Source organism: Prionailurus viverrinus, chromosome C1 (assembly GCF_022837055.1).
Source record: "Prionailurus viverrinus isolate Anna chromosome C1, UM_Priviv_1.0, whole genome shotgun sequence".
NCBI classification, from domain to species: Eukaryota; Metazoa; Chordata; class Mammalia; order Carnivora; family Felidae; genus Prionailurus; species Prionailurus viverrinus.
The window spans coordinates 143,727,048-143,749,479 of NC_062568.1; the positions used below are offsets into that span (position 1 = coordinate 143,727,048).

Consider the following 22,432-nt stretch of genomic DNA (forward strand, 5'->3'; position numbering starts at 1 on the left):
GAAAAATATGTATCTGGTGGAGGGCAGAGACCTTGGATCTTAGGCACCATTCTTCTGAAATAATGTACTTTATACTGAAGAATTGTGGAAGATGTTGTTGATAATGCCTTTGGAACAGATATATTTTAGACTATCTGTAAAAGTGAATAGTTTTTAAACTTTATGTATCAATTATTGCAATTCAGCAAACCTGTTATGAGACAACTCGGGGACACAATATTTATGTTAGAACGACAAATGCAAAGGCCCTGAGACAGCCTTCTACTGTCATGTTTTTCTTTGCCTCATCAAATAAGGCTTCTCATTCAAATAAAAATATAAGCTCCTGGAGGGCAGAATTCATATGATGTATTTTTTTTCAACCCCTCTTATTTCTAGGCAAGTGGTGGAAACTAACTGTATTTGTTGAAATGAAATGTATTGGTTGGTTTCTGTAGTTATTAATGTCAGTAATATTTCCAAGTGGTTGAAAGCTGCATAATCGGTCTGAAGTAAAAGCATTTTTATAACTTTTAACTTTATGTACACTGAGGGTCTGGGCTGAGCCAAACTTCAAAGCAGGCTTTCCTTTTTAGAGGGATGACATCACAGGGATGCCTGGGTGGCTCAGTCGGTTAAACCTCCAACTTGGGCTCAGGTCATGATCTCGCAGTTTGTGAGTTCGAGCCCCATGTCGGGCTCTGTGCTGACAGCTCAGAGCCTGGAGCCTGCTTCGGATTCTGTGTTTCCCTCTGCCCCTCCCCTGCTCACACTCTGACTCTCTCTATCTTTCAATAATAAAAAAACGTTAAAAAAAATTTTTTAAAGGGATGATATCACATGCTACACATTAATTTCCAGTATGTTTATAGTAGAAGAATAATTGAAGATAGTGCAGGTTAAATGAAATGCGTACTAGGAGAAATAATAATTTTCCCTTATTTGAGAAACTAAGAAATATTAATTAACGATATAAATAATAAATACCACATAAAGTATTAGCTATTAGCATTGTTCTTTTTTTTTTTCAGCTGAGTGGTAGGGACATAAATATTTGTTTTACTAATCTTTCTGCTATTTATATATTTTTATGTCTGACCCAATTCATAATAAAATTGGACATAAAAATAAGTAGTATGGTTTGCGTCCTAAGTCAATGCCACTTTACAGATTCCATTTTGTAATTAAGGCACTGTTCAAACTTTATGCTGCTATGACTTCTTATGAATTATTGCTTGAACAGTGTGTTGGTCAAAAAGTCCCAAGTGCACATATGACACAAAGGTTCAGCTGTCTGCTTCCCCTTGTGATTCTTTATAGGATCAAATAACTCATTACGTAGTCAGCTCTTTAAGAAACCTTAAAGCTGTTTGCCTACATGAAAGAGGGCATTACTAGCAAGCCCGGTCGTGCCAGTGTTTCTTCTGGTTCTGTGAGACTTCTGAAGAAACGTGTTTCCTGTAGAATCCATATTCCCCAGGACTGTCAGAATGTTTGATGATTGTGTACTAGTCAGTGTTTGCATATATATCTCTTTGAACATTGCCAGTGCTCAGTAAATATTAGACTATCAAAAGGAAAGCATACTTTGAAATACAGGTTGGTACCTTAGCGTATGAAATTACTTTCCTGCTTTTGTTATTTTTCATCCTGTGGAAAGGCAGTAACTTTAAGAGGATCATGCTTTGGCTCACTGTGTATTCCAGGCACTTCATGAAATGCTATTTCTCTCTTTATCTTTCATCCTACACTGATGCACAAGAAGATATACCTTGATATTTCAGTGAAATCCCACGGTAACCAAGGATTTCATTATGGTGTATGCTAACATCAAAGCATTTTTGTTTAACAGAGAACGAGAATCTAGTATACAACTACAGGCACCTTTCCCAGCAGGAGTAAGAGGCATATGGTTTGTATAATAAATAGTCTCCTAAAATGACTAAGTCAGAAAAATGTCTTGTTCTTGGTTGTGCACATTCTTTCTGAAGTGAAGCTGTCCCACTTTCCTTTTATTCCTTCGGCTGGCATCATTGGAGACATATTGATTGGGAGGTTGGGAGACCAGTAATTCTAATGGAGATTTTGGAACATAATACCATTTTGAATCATTACAGATTTTCCCTTCTTCTTGGCACCTGTCCTCCAAAAATTCATGCCATATTGATTTTTACATTATATTAATTTTTTTTATGTAGCATGGGCAATGAAAAGCAGTGTTACTCCATTATGGCCAGACCTATATGTCATAGTTAGAAATGAGAAAAGATAGGAATTGTTCATGACCAATATGGAAAGTAGGTAATTAACTAAAAATTTTTATTTGTGAAAATATCCACAGCAAATTAGACATGTGAGGAATACCTTGCTTCTTGTTATACGTTATCTGAGTGGATAGGTTCATAGACTCTGTTTTATGATGTGACCTTACTCGACTTACAGTGATTTATGTTACTTATAGTGGTTTAACTGGCTGCTGCTTTCTTACCCTTTTTTGCCTCTCTTCCCCTTGCCTCTCTCCTTCTCTCTTTCTCTCTCTCTCAGAAGCAACATACATTCACACACACAATTATTTTTTTTTAATTTTTTTTAATGTTTATTTATTTTTGAGACAGAGAGAGACAGAGCATGAACGGGGGGGGGGGGGGGCAGAGAGAGAGGGAGACACAGAATCGGAAGCAGGCTCCAGGCTCTGAGCCATCAGCCCAGAGCCCGACGCGGGGCTCGAACCCACGGACCGCGAGATCGTGACCTGGCTGAAGTCAGACGCTTAACCGACTGAGCCACCCAGGCGCCCCCCCACACACAATTATTGAGTGACTCTGAACATCAGTGGTACAATAAAAGTACATCTTCATGTTTTGATGAGTATTAACTAATCTCTTTGTATGGAATGAAGAAAAGTGGTTATGCAGAATGATTACGTTTCTGATTTTTATATTTTCATATCAAATATTTTCTTTTATTTTGTTATTCTGTGTGAATACTCTGGTCATTTATTCAAATCATGCAGAAACAGCATTCTCCTCGTTATGACTGAACTGTATCATTTAAGAAGGAATATTTTGCAGAAACGAACAATTAGTGAATAGCACTGTAGCAGTCATACTTGGGGGATTATCAGGCTTTTGTGAAAAGCAGCAGGCATAAACAGGAAATTAAAAATAGTAGCTAATCATGCTAATAGTTTGTTAATTTTTTGAATTCTAACAGAATAACACATTTCCCTCTATTTTAGCCTCTGTCCTCCATGCCTGAGAGCTCTGAGGTAATGAGAAGACAGAAATACTATAGCAGTGACAGCAGTTATGACAGTAGCAGCAGCTCTTCGGAATCAGATGACAACGAAAAGGAAGAATACCAAAATAAGAAAAGAGAAAAACAAGTTACGTATGACCTGAAACAGTCCAACCACTACAAGTTAATTCAACAATCCAGTAAGTTAATTTCTTCTAATTTAGTTGTTCTATGAAGAATTATGGAACTGAAATTACTGAACTCAATAAAAGGCCTTGGGCCAAATGAACCCTTGTCGTGTGTGAGGAGACCTGGATTCTATCCCGCTTCCCTCCCTAACCGGACCTGGGCACAACCCACGATCCCTTTCAGGCTCTGTAGATAGAAAACAAAAGGTTTGAGTCAAGGATCTCTTACAGTCCATTGTCTTATATTTCATAGTTTTTGTTAAGTGCTAGATTTTTGCATGGATTTTATAAAACGTGCCTCATGGCTGCTAATCTGCTAATTCATTCTCTTTTAAGAGAGAATTCTCTTTTAATTCATGCTCTTTTAAGACAGGATGTTCTCTCATTCCATTCCCCGTTTTCCCTTCCTCCTGGTCACCCATTTTAGTTTATATTCTCACCTATAAAAATGTGTATCTCTCTAGGCATTTGACTTGATCATCAATTCTGTGAGCCCACAGAATTGTGAAATAGTTACAGTTTTGTTCCCTCATTTCCATCAGGGCTAAACAATTATGTGAGGGCTTTTGGGTTGCAGCAAGTATTCAGGAGAGTAGCCGACCAGCTGCTGTGTTGTCTTCTTTCTGGTTTCCTCTTTTCTCTTTCTTCTTTTATTTCTTTTCACATTTTCTCTCTCCTCCATTCTGTCATTCATTCCTTCCTTGATTTCAGAGGTGTCCACAATTCTTCTTTCATCCCCAAATGTCCAGTGTGGTATTGCTCTTTTCCCAGGCTCATTGGATACTCCAGTGCAGGGCTTTTCTTAACTCCCATCTCTGCTGTCTCTCCCTTGTTCTCTGTTGTCCCAGGGCTCTACTAAAGGGACCAGTTCAATCATGCAGTAAACACAACTGTGAGCCTCTGTTGATCTCCAGCAATGGTTTGTTTAATATGTTATTTCCCTGGTATTGAGTGGATTTTAAACCTGGCCTTCCATACTTTGGCACATAACATAAGGAATACAGCACAAACATGAAAATGTTTAATTATTCTTTTACAAATTACCATGAAGATTTTTAATGGTCTTTCTTTTCTTTTTCCTTTACTTTCTTTTACTGAATTATTCCATAAATATACATGCTAATATATGTCCTGTCTTTGAGAGTTTTTTTATTTTTTTATTTTTTTTTATTTTTGGGACAGAGAGAGACAGAGCATGAACGGGGGAGGGGCAGAGAGAGAGGGAGACACAGAATCGGAAACAGGCTCCAGGCTCCGAGCCATCAGCCCAGAGCCTGATGCGGGGCTCGAACTCACGGACCGCGAGATCGTGACCTGGCTGAAGTCGGACGCTTAACCGACTGCGCCACCCAGGCGCCCCCTGTCTTTGAGAGTTTATGTGTTGTTCCATTTCATTTATTTAATTACTCATTTAAGATGTTTATTGAGCACTTGTTCTAGAGTTTGCAAGCTATTTTATCAATTACTTCCTTTTTTTCTTAAAGACGCCTTAAGTACTTTCAATATGTCTATAGGTAAGGAGGGCTCTGTTTCTCTTTTGGAAACTGACATTGTCCTGCCTAGATTTCATCAGTTTTTTTTAAAGCCCTCTTCAGGGGCGCCTGGGTGGCGCAGTCGGTTAAGCGTCCGACTTCAGCCAGGTCACGATCTCGCGGTCAGTGAGTTCGAGCCCCGAGTCAGGCTCTGGGCTGATGGCTCAGAGCCTGGAGCCTGTTTCCGATTCTGTGTCTCCCTCTCTCTCTGCCCCTCCCCCATTCATGCTCTGTCTCTCTCTGTCCCAAAAATAAATAAATAAACGTTGAAAAAAATAAAGCCCTCTTCAGTTGCTTAAGGTGTGCATTCCTAAGAGCATGAGTCGACAGAGGATAGCGTAGAGAATATGTTGCTAGGATTTCTATAGCTCTGAGAGTGTTTGTTCTCAGACCAACAGGCTAGTAAATTGAGATCAGAAAAATAGTGTATTAAAAATGTTTTTAAGTGTGAATTCACATTTTAAACATAGCTTAATTCAGTTACATATCTTTTACTTTACTAGTTATATTTTATTTTTATAGTCATTAGGAATTACCTCAAAGGTTTAAATTTGTTTTATATTCTGTCTTTAATATTACACTAGGGAATAGCCACGAACGCTCCTTGAGGCTTCTCTCCAAAGTAATGCTAATGACGGAGGACAAAATCCAGGTTATGTGTAACATTTGTTAACTTAGGAAATTCAAACTTGCTATAGTTTCAGAGATATATTTTGGGTTGATATAAGATGTTCATAAATGAAAAACGATATGAAATATTTTCTCACATAATTTGTGTATGCAAGTTATAACCATTTTTTGTTTATCTACTTATTGGCATGTCTAGTGATTTAATTATTCTGTCTGAATTTCCAGTGTGTGCAGGGGAAAAATGGGAATCTGTGGTGATTCAGGAGAAAGGATATTTTTCCTTCTGCACCTGTGATCAGGTTATACAGGTCCAAACTGTCACCTTAAGCCCTCAAAGAGAGCAGGACCAAGGCGTAGGAGTAGCACACACTTTTGTGTTTTCTTGGTAGAAGGTTGAGCAGTGGTGTGTTTTCCACACAGCCCTTTTCTTTTTTTTTTTTTTTTTTTTTTTGATTTTTTTCAACGTTTATTTATTTTTGGGACAGAGAGAGACAGAGCATGAACGGGGGAGGGGCAGAGAGAGAGGGAGACACAGAATCGGAAACAGGCTCCAGGCTCTGAGCCATCAGCGCAGAGCCTGACCCGGGGCTGGAACTCACGGACCTCGAGATTGTGACCTGGCTGAAGTCGGACGCTTAACTGACTGCGCCACCCAGGCGCCCCGACACAGCCCTTTTCTAGAAGCATAGTCCTTTCCAAAAAAAGATACGACTTTCAAGTTCAGAAGAAAGTTAATAGTTAGAAAAAATGGAAGTTTTTTTTTTAAACACCTTTTGTAATAAGCTTTAATGAGTATACTTTTTTGTACTTTCCAGAACCACATGGTTTTAGGCTTATCGTGTACTCAAAATATCCATTAGAAATACATCCCTAAATATAAGGTTTATGTCCATTGACTTTATAAAGGTTTAAATTTTTTTCAACAGCTAATGAAGAGAATTATTTGGGTATTCAACCTGCCTTCATGTGAGTTTTATTAAATTATTTAATTAGTGAAGACTGATATATTCCCCAAGCAGAAAGAAAAATATAGAACAGAGGGTATAAAGAATATATGAACTAAAAAGGATATAAATGTATACTATTGAGTGATATTCTATTTCCCTGTGCAAGGAATCAAAATTTACCTGGAACAGTTGGTTCTCTTTCATAAATGGTCTCAATATGCATCGGGGAAGATATTCTAGGGTTTTCCCTAGTTTGTTCTGATAATCCTCTAGATCCAGACATTTTTTTTCTTGACTTAAATCTTTACTATGGGAATTTAAACCTATTTTTTTTTTCTGTCCTGTGAGTAAGAAGACTGTCTAGTCCCACTCTTGTAATAACCAATTATATACTTAAACTCCATTAGGATAATCTTTATGTTTTTCTTCTGTTTTATTTATTTATTTTTTTCATAGTTTCTGAAATATAACATCCATTTATCCTGGCCACTCTCTAGACTCCTTTGCATCCCTCCCTATGAATCTTGCTATAAAGTATTCTATTTTTAACCTATACACAGATTATTCTAATAAATTGTCAGTCTAATCCAAAGATAGTAGATGGCGTAATTTTCTACTTCAGAGGGTTTCTGTGAGGATTAAGATAAAAGTGTATCACCAGGCAAGATGCCTGGCTTATAGAAGATGCTCCATAAATGTTAGTTTTCCTTCCTTCTGGTTCTTTTATGTCACATTTCAAGAACAGAACTGTTTAAGAATTGTTCTCATGGTTGCCATTCTTCATCCATGACAGGGGTTCTGCACCAAATTTACTGTTTATGTTGAAGAATTAACTTCAAACTCATATTCTCATGATGATGTCTATGTTTTTTACATTTATGGCCATCCTGCTACCATGTGGTCTAATTGTTAGTTTAAATGAACCCAATGAAGTGGGAAACTTCTAACTCGCTACTGTACTATCATCCCTCTTCTCCATCATAATAGGCTCTATTAGGCGTTCAGTCAGTTGCCCTCGGTCCATCTCTTCTCAATCACCTTCCAGTGCAGACAACCGGCCGTTTTCTGCTCAACAAATGATATCAGCATCCCGGCCGGCTTCAGGGTCTCGGTCGCATTCCTTAAACCGTGCTTCCTCCTACATGAGGCATCTGCCTCACACTAATGAAGCCAGCTCTACTAACTCTCAGATGGTAAGTCATCTATTTCACTCCGAGATTACAGGAAGCACTACACTCAGGATTTAGGTGGTAAAGGGATCAGTGGGGAGGAGGACAGGTTGAACCTCAGATCCTTTCTATAATTCAACTCATGGTCTTCTGGAATTTGAGTTATTCATCCAACTTAGCCTATAGCTTAGTATGAGTTTTTCAAAAGCAGACTCTACTATATCATAGAACTTGAGGATGGACACTGAGAATAACGTTTTATGTCCATTTGCTGATGGTCTAGGGTAATTTTGTTGAAAATCATCTGAGTAAATGTATCACCTTGCAGTGTATTGTGCAGTATATATGTAAATTTGGGGGAATTTGTTGGATAGTAAATTTTCCTTAATGGGATGATTGATTAATAGGTTAAAAAAAAAAACAAACCATTGATAACTTATCCTTAGGCTACTGAAGTATAACATAGTTCATAATGTTTTTTTCATGTTAACATACAGCATATTCCCTCCTTAGCACGAATCCCAGAGATTCAGTGTTAAGGAGGTCAGTGAACTTATTTTGCAACCAGGCGTAGTTTTAGGTGCTCAAATAGATATCTCAAGGCACCTACACATAGGCCAGGAATTTATTTGTTTATTTAATGTGGATTATGTTCCCAAAGAGAAAAGTCTAGAAAATATAAATGGATGAATTTCATTTGGTAACTATCAATAATTATTTTTTCTAATCAAGATTGCATAAGGTATATGGAACAAATGGAACCGACCAGGAAGTCTTTTTTAAACACTTACATTTTATTTTAGTGTTTTGTGCTAAATAAACTACAACTGTGTGGAAGTGTGAAAGACATTCTTGGAAAATCATATCCATTTAATCCTAAGAATAAATGTAAAAAAATTTTTTTCTTTTTGTTTTTTTTTTAATTAAAAGTGCATCATTTTTACCTAGAAATATCTTTCAGATTATAGTGGCACAATGAAATAAGACCCCCTCCAAATATCTGTATTCTTTCAAATTTAAGAGTGAGTCTTTGCGGCAACCGAGAACAAAGGAACAAGAAGACCATCTAACAAGTCAGACCTTATTTGTCCTCAAGGACATGAAGATCCGGTTTCCAGGAAAATCAGATGCAGAATCATTACTTCTGATAGAAGATGTGAGTATTTAACGTATGAAATTCCAAGGTGGTTGCACCTTTTTATTGTTCTTCTTAAAATATTAAAATTTATTTCCTGATAGTATCATTCTGAATGTCATGGTAAACTTAATGTTCTTTTCAACCTCCACAAGCTTTAGAAAATACAGGGGTTATTTTAATTTTTATGATTTACGAGCAGTGAGATCACCATATCAATAAAGCAGAATATCTTTTAGCGTATAGTCCTGTTTTAATATTAAAATGATGAAATTGCCTCATAAGTGAGAATAATTAGTGTTAAATAATTACTGTTCGTAATGATGAAAAAAATACCAAGTTAAGCCTCCTTCTGTAAAGATTGAGAAGGATCTAACATGGAAGGAATTGTAATGAAAAAAGTAGGGCCCTCAGTATAAAATATCAAGAATATTTGAATGTGGCTCCTTGAATGGTTTTGGTTTTGGTCAGATTTTGAAATGGCTTATGTTGGGGGTTTTTCTTGTTATAAACACATTTGCACCACCCAGTGGAACATTCTAAAATGACACAGTCCTAAAATTCATATTAAAGTCAAGGACTTTTACTTCTATTTTAGAAAGAATGTCCAACTTTTAGATATTTCTGGTGAAAGAGCATTTCTTCAGTCACAGATTAATTTCATTTAAACATCTATTTCAAATTGACATGCTTAGATAATCCCCCAGTAACAGAAGGCTGTTTTCTGGTTTCCCTGTTCTGTTTGGTTTGGTTTTGGTTTTGGTGGGTTTTTGTTTTTTGGGTTTTTTGTTGTTGTTGTTGCTGTTGTTGTTGTTCCAGAGAAGAAGACACCATCTAGTGGCCAGTTGTAGGATAAGAACCACAACAATGCACTTGGCCTTTTTCATGTTTTAGCATTACTTTAGACCTATCTAAAGGAACTGTCTAGAAACAAACAAAATAATAATAAAAATTTAACTTTATTAGCTAAAAAATTAATAGTGGCAATTTCTATTTTGTAATCATGACATAGTTATAAGCAAAACCCCCCAAGTATTATTCATTGTATTGTTATATTTATCTTTTAAAAAGTGAAAATGATATCTTGCTTACAAAGATATTTGTTACATTGAGGAAAAAGGAGGAAAAGTGAACATTAATTATAAAGCTTTATGTACATTTGTTTTTATTTACATATTAATCTTATTCAATCAAGTTCTGGGTAAAAACAAAGTTTTTGTACATAAATTTTACTTAGAGATATTAGCTACATACCACCCTTTTGAATTAGGTAGAAGAAAAATTAGAGAGTAGAACTAATATTTGTGGCTGATGTGATTATTTTATAAAGAATATATATGGGCTTATAGGGACACCTGGGTGGCTCAGTTGTTTAAACATCCAACTCTTGATTTTGGCTCAGGTCATGATCTTGCAGCTGTGCGATCGAGCCCCACATCCAGCTCCATGCTGGGAATGGAGTCTGCTTAAGATTCTGTCTTTCCCTCTCCCTCTGCCCTTCCCCCGTGCACATGCACTATCAAAACAACAAACAAAAAACCAAGAAAACAAAAAATAGAGAGTATAAATAAAATGTAACGAATAATTCTATAAGACATTAGACTGTTTACTATATGTTCACCATACACAGCAAATATTTTAATCTGTTTGCTACAGTATATATTACTGGAATATATATTCAGAAATTTTGAAGCTTTGTACCAATAAAAACCCAATAAACAAAACAAAGGGATAATAGATTATATATGGGCTATCTTTTAATGTGTTGTTCAATATTCTGTTACTATGGGTGCTGTGTAAATAGAGCTCTTAAAATTAAAATGGAAAATCTGTGTTTTGGGCTTCTTCCCAAATCTTATGTACCTCAAGACATTTGACTTTCATTTATTAGAGACTGTGTGCTTTTAACAGCAAAAAAGAGAAAACTTTGGATTCAGATGGCATGTCTTTATGAAAGTAAACATTCTTTGTTGCAAGTAATATTACAGTGCTTCCGTTTCACAAATTAATAATATTGGTTTCACCCTATTTATTTCTCTTTTGTTACTTTTAAGGAAAATTTTAGATTAAGTTTCTTAATCTTTCTCTCCCAAAACAGATCATTGATAACTGGAGGTATCATAAAACAAAAGTGGCTTCATATTGGCTCATAAAATTGGACTCTGTAAAACAACGAAAAGTGAGTAATTCCAAAAATAGTTTTGCCCTTTGGGATTATGTATTAAGATCATTCATCCATATCCATAATCAAGCTATATACATCTTCATTTGTTTACTCATTTCTTCCACAAATATTTGTTGCGCACCTACTGTGTTTCGGGCACTGTTCTAGGTTCTGAGGATAAAAAAAGTGAATTTAAAACAAGCCCCGTGGTCTCATAGAGCTTATATTTTAGTTCAGGTGTTTGATGATAAACAATATATAATAGAATGAAGGGCAATTCTACTGGGTAAGTACCTGAAGTAGGGTAAGTACCTGAAGAAAAATAAATCAGAGTGAAAAAAAGAAAGAAGGTAACATGGGAGCAGAGACCTTAATGAAATGCTACTATGCAGATAACTGCAGTTACAATGTATCAATCAGGCAGAGGGAAGAGCAGATACAGAGGGCCTGAGGTGGATGTTAGCTTGAGGTGTCCCTGAAGCATAGAAGGACCATTTTATTCCCTTATTTATAGGATCATTGGCTTGTGTTGGTCAAGAGTGAGTGAGGGGTGGTGAACGCTAAAGTTGGGTATATGGGCAAGGGTCAGATCATAACTTCATGGGCTGTTTAAAGACTTTGGATTTTATTCCAAGTAAGGGGAAGCCACTGAAAATTTTGAGCAGAAGAGGTATACAGTCCATGCACTTTTTGTAATCTAGAAGATGGAAAACTGTAGGTAAGTTGATAATTAAGATGAAATAGGCCAGAAGCAGATTAAAGTATTTATAAGATAGCTATAAATAAATACTTATTTATAAATACTTATAAAGTGTTTATACAATATACTTATAATACATGATAAATGTGACATTTTAAAGACTTGAAGAAATGACATTTCCCCCCCCCAAAATGATACTGAAGCAATTGGCTACCTCTTTGTAAGAAAATTAAGTCAGTCTTATCTCTCACCATATGCAAAAATAAATTGCAGATAGACTGCAGTTTATGTGTAAAAAAAGGAAAATATTAAAAGTTTTAAGGAAAAGGATATGTTTATAACCTTAGAATGGGGGAACCACTTCTTAAGAAAGACTTTAGACCCAGAAATCTTAAGGAAAATACTGACAGATTTGATTACATGAAAATTTAAACCAAATTAAAAGGCAGAAGCTGTGAGGGGCATGGGAGGAGGGGTGTGGAGGAAGACAGATATTTGTAACACATAAAACACAAAGTAATACCAATAAACCAAAACTTTCTACAAATCAACCATCAAAAGACAAACTATCCTATAAATATTAATAAATAAAATGGCAAAGTACATAAAAAGGCCATGAAAAGACAATTTATGGATCTTCAAATAGCCAATTAACATGTAAATAGATCCTTGGCCTCACTAATGATGAAGGAAAAGCATCGTATTAGCCATCGTATTAGCAAAAATTAATCAGACAGATAATATCCAGTGATGGAAATAGTATGGATAAAGGGCCTTTGTGTATCATTAGAGGGAGGATACATTGATACAACTCCATAGACAGGTGATTTGCAGTCTCTATTAAAATTACAAATGTTCATAACCTTGATGCAGCAAAACCACTTACAGCATTCTATCCAACAAAATAATTGTCTGTGTATATGAAAGATTTATATGTGTGAGCATTTATTGCAGTGGTATGTGTGAAAGCAAAACATTTGAAGCAGCCTAAATATCTTATCAATAAATTTATGATTAAATATAGTGCATCCACACTATTCAGTTTCATTAAATTGAATACTATTCTGGAATCATAGATCTTAACCTGAGAGATAGCATCAGATTATGGCTAGTAACATACAAAACAAACATACATTAGTAAATTAGCCAATGGTAACTAATCATGAGTGAAAGGATACAATCAATAAGGTGTCACCCGAAGGCCATGAGTCCATCCGCTATCAGGCATCCCTTTTCACACGTCCAGAGGCATTCTGGCTTCAGAGTGATCAGTGCCAACTATGTGTGGTTCACCTGCGTACGGAGGGAGCCTTCCAAATGTGGGTGGCCTTCATTTTTCTTCTCCATTAGTCACCCATGTAGTCTTTGTGACTAACTTCTGTTCTCCAGTCAGCTGAAATAAAAAGATTGATTTACTATGAATGTTGTCTGATAGAACTTTCTGCAAAGATGGTAATATATGCTATATTTGTGATGTCCAAAGGAGTGGTCACAGACACGTATGGCCATTGAGTGAGCACTTAGAATGTGGCTATTGTGACTGAGGAACTGAACTTTTAATTTAAATTTAAATTCAAATAGCCAAATGTGTCTAGTGGCTACTGTAGTTGACAGGGTGGATCTAGACAGATCAGGGGTAGCCTTCTAATATGTTCTTAGATAAGAACTTTCTCAGTTATCTTCCTGCTGAGAAATTCCATTAAAGGGTTTGCAAGAGTGTCCGGTAAGGTCGTGATCGCCTTGGGCATCTCAAAGAAGGAGCACCTCTGTCAACTTGTTCCCTTCTATATGCCATCCAAAAGGATATCAGGATAGTAAATTAAACAAACGTGTCATGTCGTACAATAATATGTGTTGTCCCATTTTAAGTGACTTATGTGTGTATGCTATTTTAAATATATATATCTAGCATAAAATTTTTTTAAAAACTAGGTACCAAATTGTTGAGAGGATATATTTCTAGAGGGTAGACTTATTGAGCCACAGGAAGGAAAGAGGTGACATTTGCTGTCATTCTTACCTTTTTTGTAGATTTCTATACTTTTTTCAAGTTAAAATAATCTTTTCAAAAGTGGCAGAATGACAGGGAGACACAGGCATTCCTGTGAAGCCTGTCTGGATTCCCCTACAATCACGTGTTATGTTTCCCTATTCTAAATCTTCATGGCACTTTGTACTCAGTTGTATTTATGATCTGCCTTGAGAGATTTTTCTATTAATTTTTCCCCACTTCTCTAAAAGCCAGGTGCTTGTCTTACTTTGTAGTTACCTGTAGGAAGCTTTCTGTAACCACTTATTAAGTTGATTCAATTCTAGGTTCTTTTATGAACTCTGTCAATGGCAAGCTCACTTCTCTCTGCCTCCTCCTTTCTTCACTAGTGATGTGTGTTTATTTGAAAAATTTTTTAACATTTATTTATTTTTGAGACAGAGAGAGACAGAGCATGAATGGGGGAGGGTCAGAGAGAGAGGGAGACACAGAATCCGAAACAGGCTCCAGGCTCTGAGCTGTCAGCACAGAGCCCGACGCGGGGCTTGAACCCACGGACCGCGAGATCGTGACCTGAGCCGAAGTCGGATGCTCAACCGACTGAGCCACCCAGGCGCCCCGATGTGTGTTTATTTGAACAGCAGCTACAAACGAGGACGCCATTCTGTTTTTTCACGTGTGATTTGAGAAGGTCTGATAAACATTGTAGAGGATGATCAGAGGATGTATGTGAATAGTAATGACTTTTGTGAACTGGAAGAAAACTATTTCACGTTTTAGGATTGTTATGTTCAATTTGGTTTATAAATTTTGAGTAAAATTAAACAATTGCTTGTAAATTTACTTGCACATACTTTTGCCAGTACATCTACTTCTCCTGTACTGATGTCCTCTAAGAATATTTGGAGTGAGTTGTGTTTGTGTAGCCCTTTCCTTCATTTCCCAGATGTGTAGCCACATGTCCATGCTTGTCATACACTGTCATGTTACAGGAGTGGAAGCGCCAGTGTGAGGGGGCAGAATTTTTTAATACAACTTACATACCTAGGTATCCTTTCTTTGAGCCCTTTGGTGGCTTCTTCCATTCTGGCATAAACCAAAAGTACTCTGTGTCCTCTATGCTTGTAAAAAGTAGTAAGACGTCCCATCTTCAATGCACAACGTGTTACAGTCCCATAGCTTACACTACCCAAGCAGTTACAGAAGTTCTGCAGAAGGTAATTTAATACTTGTGTTTTTGGCAGAAGAATCTGTAGCTGAATATTGACTCTCAGAGAACAGAAAGGGCTGATCTTAGCTAGAGCAAGTTTATCCTGCCACTTTCTGCTTTCAAGGAGGCCCTGAAAGATGGCTCAGGAATAGTAGGCCTAGGCTACGATGGAAAGGAAAAGGCCAGAATTTACACATCTACAACTTGTTTGCAACAATTTTTCGTGGTAACGTCATGATCACTGCGTTTCTTTCTCTCCCCTCAACCCTTTTTTTAAGACACTATTTTTCCAAAACAAACTCTAATTTCTCAGATACATCATGAAAGGTGAAGTGCTCCTGGGAAAAGAAACAGAAGGCAGCTCTCAGCAGCATTTGTCATGTGATGACACTCTCCCCCTCACTGCCAGGGCCACTGAGGAGCTGTCACCCATGAGGAATTATTGGGATAATAAGGAAACGAATTTTTGTAAAATTTCTCCTTTTTGTAAAATTTACCCTGCCAAATGTATGTGTTCTTTCACCCATGCCCACAAAATAAGCATAACAAATACACATACCGTGAATGCAAATCATAAGGCCAACCAACGGTGGAGGTCTTGAGCTCTAAGAGACATAAACACAGAGTTTTTAATTGGGATTTTTTGTTGTTGTTGTTTTTATGTTTTGTTCATTTAATCAATAGCATTAGAATGAATGAAGTGAAGTACTTAAAATTTAGCCCAGATAGGATAAGTATAGAGATATATTATAAAATAATCGTTGGGACAAACTTAAATATGTTTGTCTGCTCTAGTTGTATATATGTATATGTATATATTATAATATATAAATACTTTTTCTCTACCTCTTCCCAATCTTGTTGTGTTTCAAATGAAATCAAGAGGTAAAGTGAGATAAGAGAATGACTGAAATATTTTTTTTCTTGCAACAAGAGAGCCAGTATAATAATGAGTTGAAAAGTACATTGAAAAAAAATTAAGCTTTATATGTTGATAAGGGGCAATATTAGATAGTGGAAAGAGGTACTGGACTTGTAGTCATGTGGATTTGAGTTAAATACTGCCTCTGTCCTTTACTTGGGGCAGGTAACTTTTCAGAATTTCTGAGATTTTTAACCTTAAGATTTGGAGGGTTTTTGTGAAGAAATGAGACATCATGTGAGAGGGTGTTCTGCCTTAGGAGGTATAAAATGCAGGCTGATTTTGTTTTCCTACTAAGGATCGTCATACCAGGCTGTTTCTCCAATGTGTTTTATTTAACAGTGCTTCCCCCTTATTCGCGGGGGATTCCGAGTCCCCTAGTGGATGCCTGAAAATGGGGATAGTACTGCATCCTGTAGATATTCTGTTGTTTCTCATACATATATACATACCACTGGTAAAGTTGAATTTATAAACTAGGCACAGTAGGGGATTAACAACAATAACTAATAATGAAATAGAATAATTATAACAATATGTTATAATAAAAGTTGTATAAATATGGTTTCTCTCTCTCTCAAAATATCATATTATACTGTACTCACCCTTCTTCTTGTGATGACGTGAGATGATAAAATGCCAACACGATGAGATAAAGTGAGGTGAATGCCGTAGTTATTGTGACGCAACGTTAGGCTACCGTTGACCTTCTGAGACTACGTCCGAAGGAGTATCCATTTGCTTCCGGACAGTGGTTGGCCTCGGGTAACTGAAACTGTGGAAGGTGGAACTGCAGATACAGCGAGACTACTAAGAGTTCAGGTCTTCAGATGTAGAATTATTTTATGTAGAGTATGTGGAAATGAGGTATAAAAAATTGTCTGTTGGGTTGTAATATATTAACCATTTATTTGACCATCTGTTTGAAACCTGTCCTATTGCTTTTTAAAGCCAAAAACTGCATCCAAGAAAACAAAAAGAAACCTAGAATGTGGGTCAGCTGTTGAACGTAGACTTAGATATTATAAAACGTTACTTATTCATAAGGTCATGCACTTAACTAATTTACATCTAGATGTGGATTAATCAGCTCTGTGCTTCTTTGGGCTGGGATGATAGTGATCATTGGAAGGCTGTGTCCTTTCAGTCTCCTGGGGAGCAGACATAAGACAGATTTAGAAGTGAAAGAGATTTATAAGAGAAAACTCACAAGAAAGATAAAAGGGTAAGAGAGTTCAAGTAGATAGGACAGGCCTTCAGACTGCAGTGTAGGTCTGACAGCTGTGAATGGAAGGCAAGAGGGTTGGGAGGAAGAACCTGAGACTAGTGAAGTTCTCAGAAAGCCTTGTAGCGCTGGTGGGGAGGCAGAACAAGCACTGCCTGCTAGGCAGAAATGACGCCTCTCAGGTGTCCCAGCCATGCCCAACCATTTGGTTGGGGACAGTCAGAGGAGAGCATAAGCTTGAATGATGCAGTGGATCCTGAATGGGGAGGCTAACTCACTCTTGGAAGCAACTTGACCCAAATGGCACGTCTCCGTGGCTGCCACAAAGGCTGCATGTCATGCAATTTAATTTGACAAACATTTATTGGTTGCCATTTTGTACGATTACTGTGCTAGGCACTACTGGGGATTTTGAGAGTTGTTCATTCATTCATTTAGTTACTTGCTCATTCTAACATGCATTCAACAATATTAATTGAGGGACTATCATGTCCCAAGCACTGTATTCGGTGTGGAATGCATAATTTAAAGCTCTTAATTCTATTTATAGACCGTTGTTGAAATGTGTATCTCACTTTTTCTGTTCCAGGATCAAAGCATTTGCTGGTTGCTCATTAAAATGTTATAAAACTGTAAGATTAGAATCCTCATACACAAACTCTTTCACGTGCCTTATTTCAAATTTTCCTTATTGGATGTAAGCGTTAAAGGTCAAGAATGAGGGAATTAAATACTGAACAGAATCCTCACCAGGTGAAAATGGAAACAGCTAATCTTATTTAATATCATGTTGTGGTAACTCCACACTTGCATAATACAGCTTTCTGCCAAGAATGCAGCTGCTTTCTATAATTTGTAAGGAATATATGAGAAGTATGAAAATACTGCAGTGCTGGCGGGCTGTGAAGAATGCCAGATTTGCTGAGAAGCTTATTCTCTGACGTGATACCTAGGCATAAACCTCAGATTGGAGGATGAAGAGAAATAAGTAGTGATATTAAGGTTAGACCATATTTGCATTTATTTGGGGGTTCTGAGATCCTTGTTTATCAAGTATTTCTTCTCTACATAGCAATTTCTTTTTAATACCTACTGTAGCTGCTTCTTTGTGCATTTTGATGTTATTATTTCCCATCTCTTTTTCATTTGAGCCGACATAGATGCTGCACGGAGCTGTTCGTGTTGCATCAGCAAAAGTGCCTTTCCCCCATAGCCATGGCTGCTGCATGCATCATTAGTACAGCATGTAGTGATTTTAATGTTATTTCTAAACCTCCCTCACCTCATGCCATTATTTTAATTTAGAACCAACTGTTCAGCCATATGGAGCAGTTTGTCATTCAACATCTGTATGTTCTTGCAAAATATGAATTTGTGTGCTCTATGCCTTCAATGTGCTATATTTCATATGGAAAAGACAAATCTCTTCATTTTATTAATGTTTTCATTGACTGAATCTCCTATTTATTTTTTCCCTTGGAGAGCTTAATGTTAGATCGGGGTGCTTTTAAAAGTCACAATGTCAGGAAATGCATACCTGTATTCTATAACTTAGCCTCACTTGAGTCCACAGATAAACACAAAGGGCAACTTGCTGACCATTTGTTTTCGTGTTTCACAAATCATTCATCTACCATTTTGTTCTAACACCAAAGCACCCAGATATCCAAAATAGCATTGCAGATAGAACTGGCACTAATTTACTTCTTTCCAGTCTGATTTCTTGCCTGTCTGCCCTCTGCCTTCCTAAGATTATTCAGTGGATGTTTTGCTAAAGGTGCAGTCACTGTCTTGCCATCTGTGAGCCTCTTAAGCAGACTAGACCCTTCACCATGGCCCTGATAAAGGGCGTGCCTGGGCAGCCTTCTTTATGTACAGTAACCCAACCCATTTTCCCAAGTATCACTTGATTAGAGGCAAATCTGAATCTAAGAAGTAACAATTTGATTCTCTTGTAGAGTTTGCTGTTCACACCTGGGCAGATCAAATTAGTTGTGAGGCAGTGTTGGGTAGTGCTTCCCCAGAAGCTCTGGCTACAGAACTGTCCATTTACTAGCTGTGTAATCTTGGCGAAGTTATTTACCTGCTCCATGCCAGAGTTTTCTCATCCATAAAATGAGATCCAGAAGTGTTCTCAGAACGAAAACATGTCCAGGGTGCCTGGGTGGCTCAGTCAGTTAGGCTCCAACTTTTGATACTGGCTCAGGTCATGGTCTTGCAATCGTTGAGACTGAACCCCGCATCTGGCTCCACACTGAGAGGAGCCCACTTGGGATTCTCTTTCTCCCTCTCTCTGCCCCTTCCCCACTGGCACCCCCTCTCAAAATAAATAAACAAAAAAATAAATGAAAAATTTTCATAACCGTTAGGCAGCAAAACCTAACCTACTTGAATTCATTTGATGACAATGACTTGACAGGAAGGTATGTGTTATTTTTGTCTCATGTCTTGGTTTGAATATTCATATATTTTCCTGCGGAAATAGAAATATTTATGATTATGGAATCCAGCCTCATGATTTTTTGGAAAAGGATTGTGGATCAATTTGTACCTACTTTATGTTTTTGTTCTGAGGATTACGTGAATTGTTCTATGTAAAAGTGTTTAGAACAGTCCCTGGTTCACAGTGAGGTCTATAGGAAGCTCTCAAAAAGTGTGAGCTCTGATTTTTACCGTGTCTGCATAGGTTTCACTTTGATGCAAGGAACAGTTTCACTGAGATAAACACCTATTGAGTGCTAGACCTATCTTCAGCCTTGAGGACATGATACGTTTTTTACCAAGATGGGCATAATGCCTCCCTTTATATGGATTAACAGTCTATATTAGTGAAACAGGAAGTTAAAATAAAGCAAGGTAGTTATTAATAGAGGAGGAACCGGGGATTAAGGGATCATAGTTTAATGGCAGGTAAAGTTGTCCCTGAGTAGGTTCACCAGGTGAATAGATAAGGAAGACTGTTCCAAGCTGAGGAAAGAGTGCATATGAAGGCTCAGAGGGAAGATGCAGGGATTCAGGTACTTGTCCCCTCGGTTTACATGCCCATGTGCCCTCCAAATGACAGGTCTCTCTAACCCCCTCCTTTCTCCAGGAGCAGAGAGCTTGCCTCCTTTAAAATTGAGGGCAGGGGCACCTGGGAGGTTAGTCCATTCTTGATTTCAGCTCAGGTCGTGATCCCACAGGTCATGGGTTTGAGCCCCGCATCAGGCTCTGCACTGACCTCGCAGAGCCTGGTTGGGATTCTTTGTTTCTCTCTCTCTCTGCCCCTCCCCCACTCGCCCTTTATCTCTCTCCCAAAATAAGTAAATAAACATTAAAATAAAATAAGATAAAATAAAATAAGATAAAATAAAATAAGATAAAATAAAATAAAATAAAATAAAATAAAATAAAATAAAATAAAAATAGGGCAAAGAGAAGCAAAGTAGAATGTATGTTCCCAGTGGGCTGCTCAGGAAAAGAAGGAGCAAGTTCCTGGGTTGCCTAGACCATGCTAGTCTCATGATTCTGGGAAATCATTCAGGCAGAGATACTTGATGTGGTGCAAGAGGCCTAGCAAATGTATTCATCTCTCCATTTTGGAGGAAACATTAGGAGTAGAGCACAAGCATTCACCACCCCTAATTCCCTAGCTGCTTTCTGAAGTTGCCTTCAGTCATGTGTGGGCTAGGATATTAAATGATCATGGTTTTAAAATTCCCTCTAAAGTAAGACTAAAACATGTACAGAGCAGTGGCCAAGAGGGTCTCCACTAAATAATGCACCTAGTTAGTGCTTAGTATAGAGCATGCAGGCTCTTCTCTTTGGTTCTTATGCGTTGTGTGGATTTTACCATAAAATGTATTAAAAAAGAAATAAATAACTTATAATCTCAAATGCTTTAAAGTTGAATAGCTATTTATTAATAGAATATGAAATTAACGTTAGCATGGCTGCTTTTTAAATTTGTCCTGTGTTATGACTTTTGGCCTGTTATTACTCACTAATACATAGAAAGTAGAAAGGAAAATTTACTGAAATTTATCATTTACTGCTAGTGTGGATTCTTCCATCATATCAGTCATGATACTGCTTTCTACATTAAAAAATATAGAGTTTGGGGTGCCTGGGTGGCTCAGTTGGTTAAGTGTCTGACTTCAGCTCCGGTCGTGATCTCGTGTTCGTGAGTTCGAGCTCACAACGGTCTCTCTGCTGTCAGTGTGGAGTCCACTTCAGATTCTCTGTCTCCCTCTTTCTGCCCCTCCCCTGCTTGCTCTCTCAAAAATAAATAACATTAAAAAATATACATATGAGTTAAACTAATAGCTTAAATGAAAATTGTAAAAAATAAAAGGTATTAATCAATACACATATCAGTATTATTGTGAATAATTCATATTAAAAATGTTTTTAAATACTTCTTAATTATTAAGCATTTGTTATCTGTAATAACGAGCTTTTCCAGGACAATTTTTTCCCCAGGCGACTTTATTACAGATTGCATTCTCTCTCCTTATTTGCTGCCCCTTCATCTGACATACCCTTAACCTGCAGTGGGAGTTGCAAATACTGTTTCCACTTCATGGTGAACAGGAAGGGAAGGCATGAGGCTCACACAATTCATCATGAGAAGTTGAAGTCGACCTTCTTCTCTAAATAAAGTGTTTTGAAAGTTTTTTACTGGGGCGCCTGGGTGGCGCAGTCGGTTAAGCAAGCGTCCGACTTCAGCCAGGTCACGATCTTGCGGTCCGTGAGTTCGAGCCCCGCGTCGGGCTCTGGGCCGATGGCTCAGAGCCTGGAGCCTGTTTCCGATTCTGTGTCTCCCTCTCTCTCTGCCCCTCCCCCGTTCATGCTCTGTCTCTCTCTGTCCCAAAAATAAATAAACGTTGAAAAAAAAAAAAATTAAAAAAAAAAAAAAGAAAGTTTTTTACTAAATTGATTTTAAACAGATATTTATTCTACATTTGCCTTCTCAGAGAGAACTAGTATCACTTCTTTAAATATGGTTGTTTTAAAGAGAGGCAAATTAAATTCTTCCTCTATCTGCCTCCAGTTCTCTCTACATTTGTGCCAATTGAGGGAAATCTGTCTTCCTTCAGCCTTGATGTTTGCAAGCTTCTTTCTCTTCTCACCACTCACTCACATACTTCCAGGCAGTTCCTTCAATTAGATAAATAAAATACAAAGTAAAAGTCTTGAATAACTGTTTGAATAACTGTATTTGTTGGTGCTTCCTATTTTTTTTTTTAAGACTTTTCATTGGAAATACTGCATTGTATAATTATTAAATAGATGTGAACTGGGCAAAGTCAATTTTTGGGTTTACAAATTTTTTTAGAACCTCTAGGATTTCAGTTGTCCAGAATTAGATTAATCATAGTTCTTATTTCCTGATACTCTCTCATTAATGGTCTGTATATGACCT

At 37.3% G+C, this 22,432-nt stretch overlaps 1 protein-coding gene across 5 annotated transcripts in view; it reads left to right on the top strand.

Moving 5' to 3' along the window:
• Nucleotides 1–22,432, top strand: part of TTLL7 (tubulin tyrosine ligase like 7) — a 138,261-nt gene that overhangs the window by 91,555 nt on the left and 24,274 nt on the right. For 3 of the 5 annotated variants that reach the window (XM_047872922.1, XM_047872923.1, XM_047872925.1), the window contains 6 exons: nucleotides 3,218–3,416; nucleotides 5,521–5,588; nucleotides 6,493–6,532; nucleotides 7,501–7,706; nucleotides 8,704–8,838; nucleotides 10,916–10,996. In XM_047872922.1, the coding sequence (XP_047728878.1) occupies nucleotides 3,218–3,416; nucleotides 5,521–5,588; nucleotides 6,493–6,532; nucleotides 7,501–7,706; nucleotides 8,704–8,838; nucleotides 10,916–10,996 (729 nt within the window). Of the gene's footprint in view, nucleotides 1–3,217; nucleotides 3,417–5,520; nucleotides 5,589–6,492; nucleotides 6,533–7,500; nucleotides 7,707–8,703; nucleotides 8,839–10,915; nucleotides 10,997–17,617; nucleotides 18,014–22,432 lie in introns of those variants that run through there. The other 2 variants (XM_047872926.1, XM_047872924.1) reach the window with 2 other exon arrangements.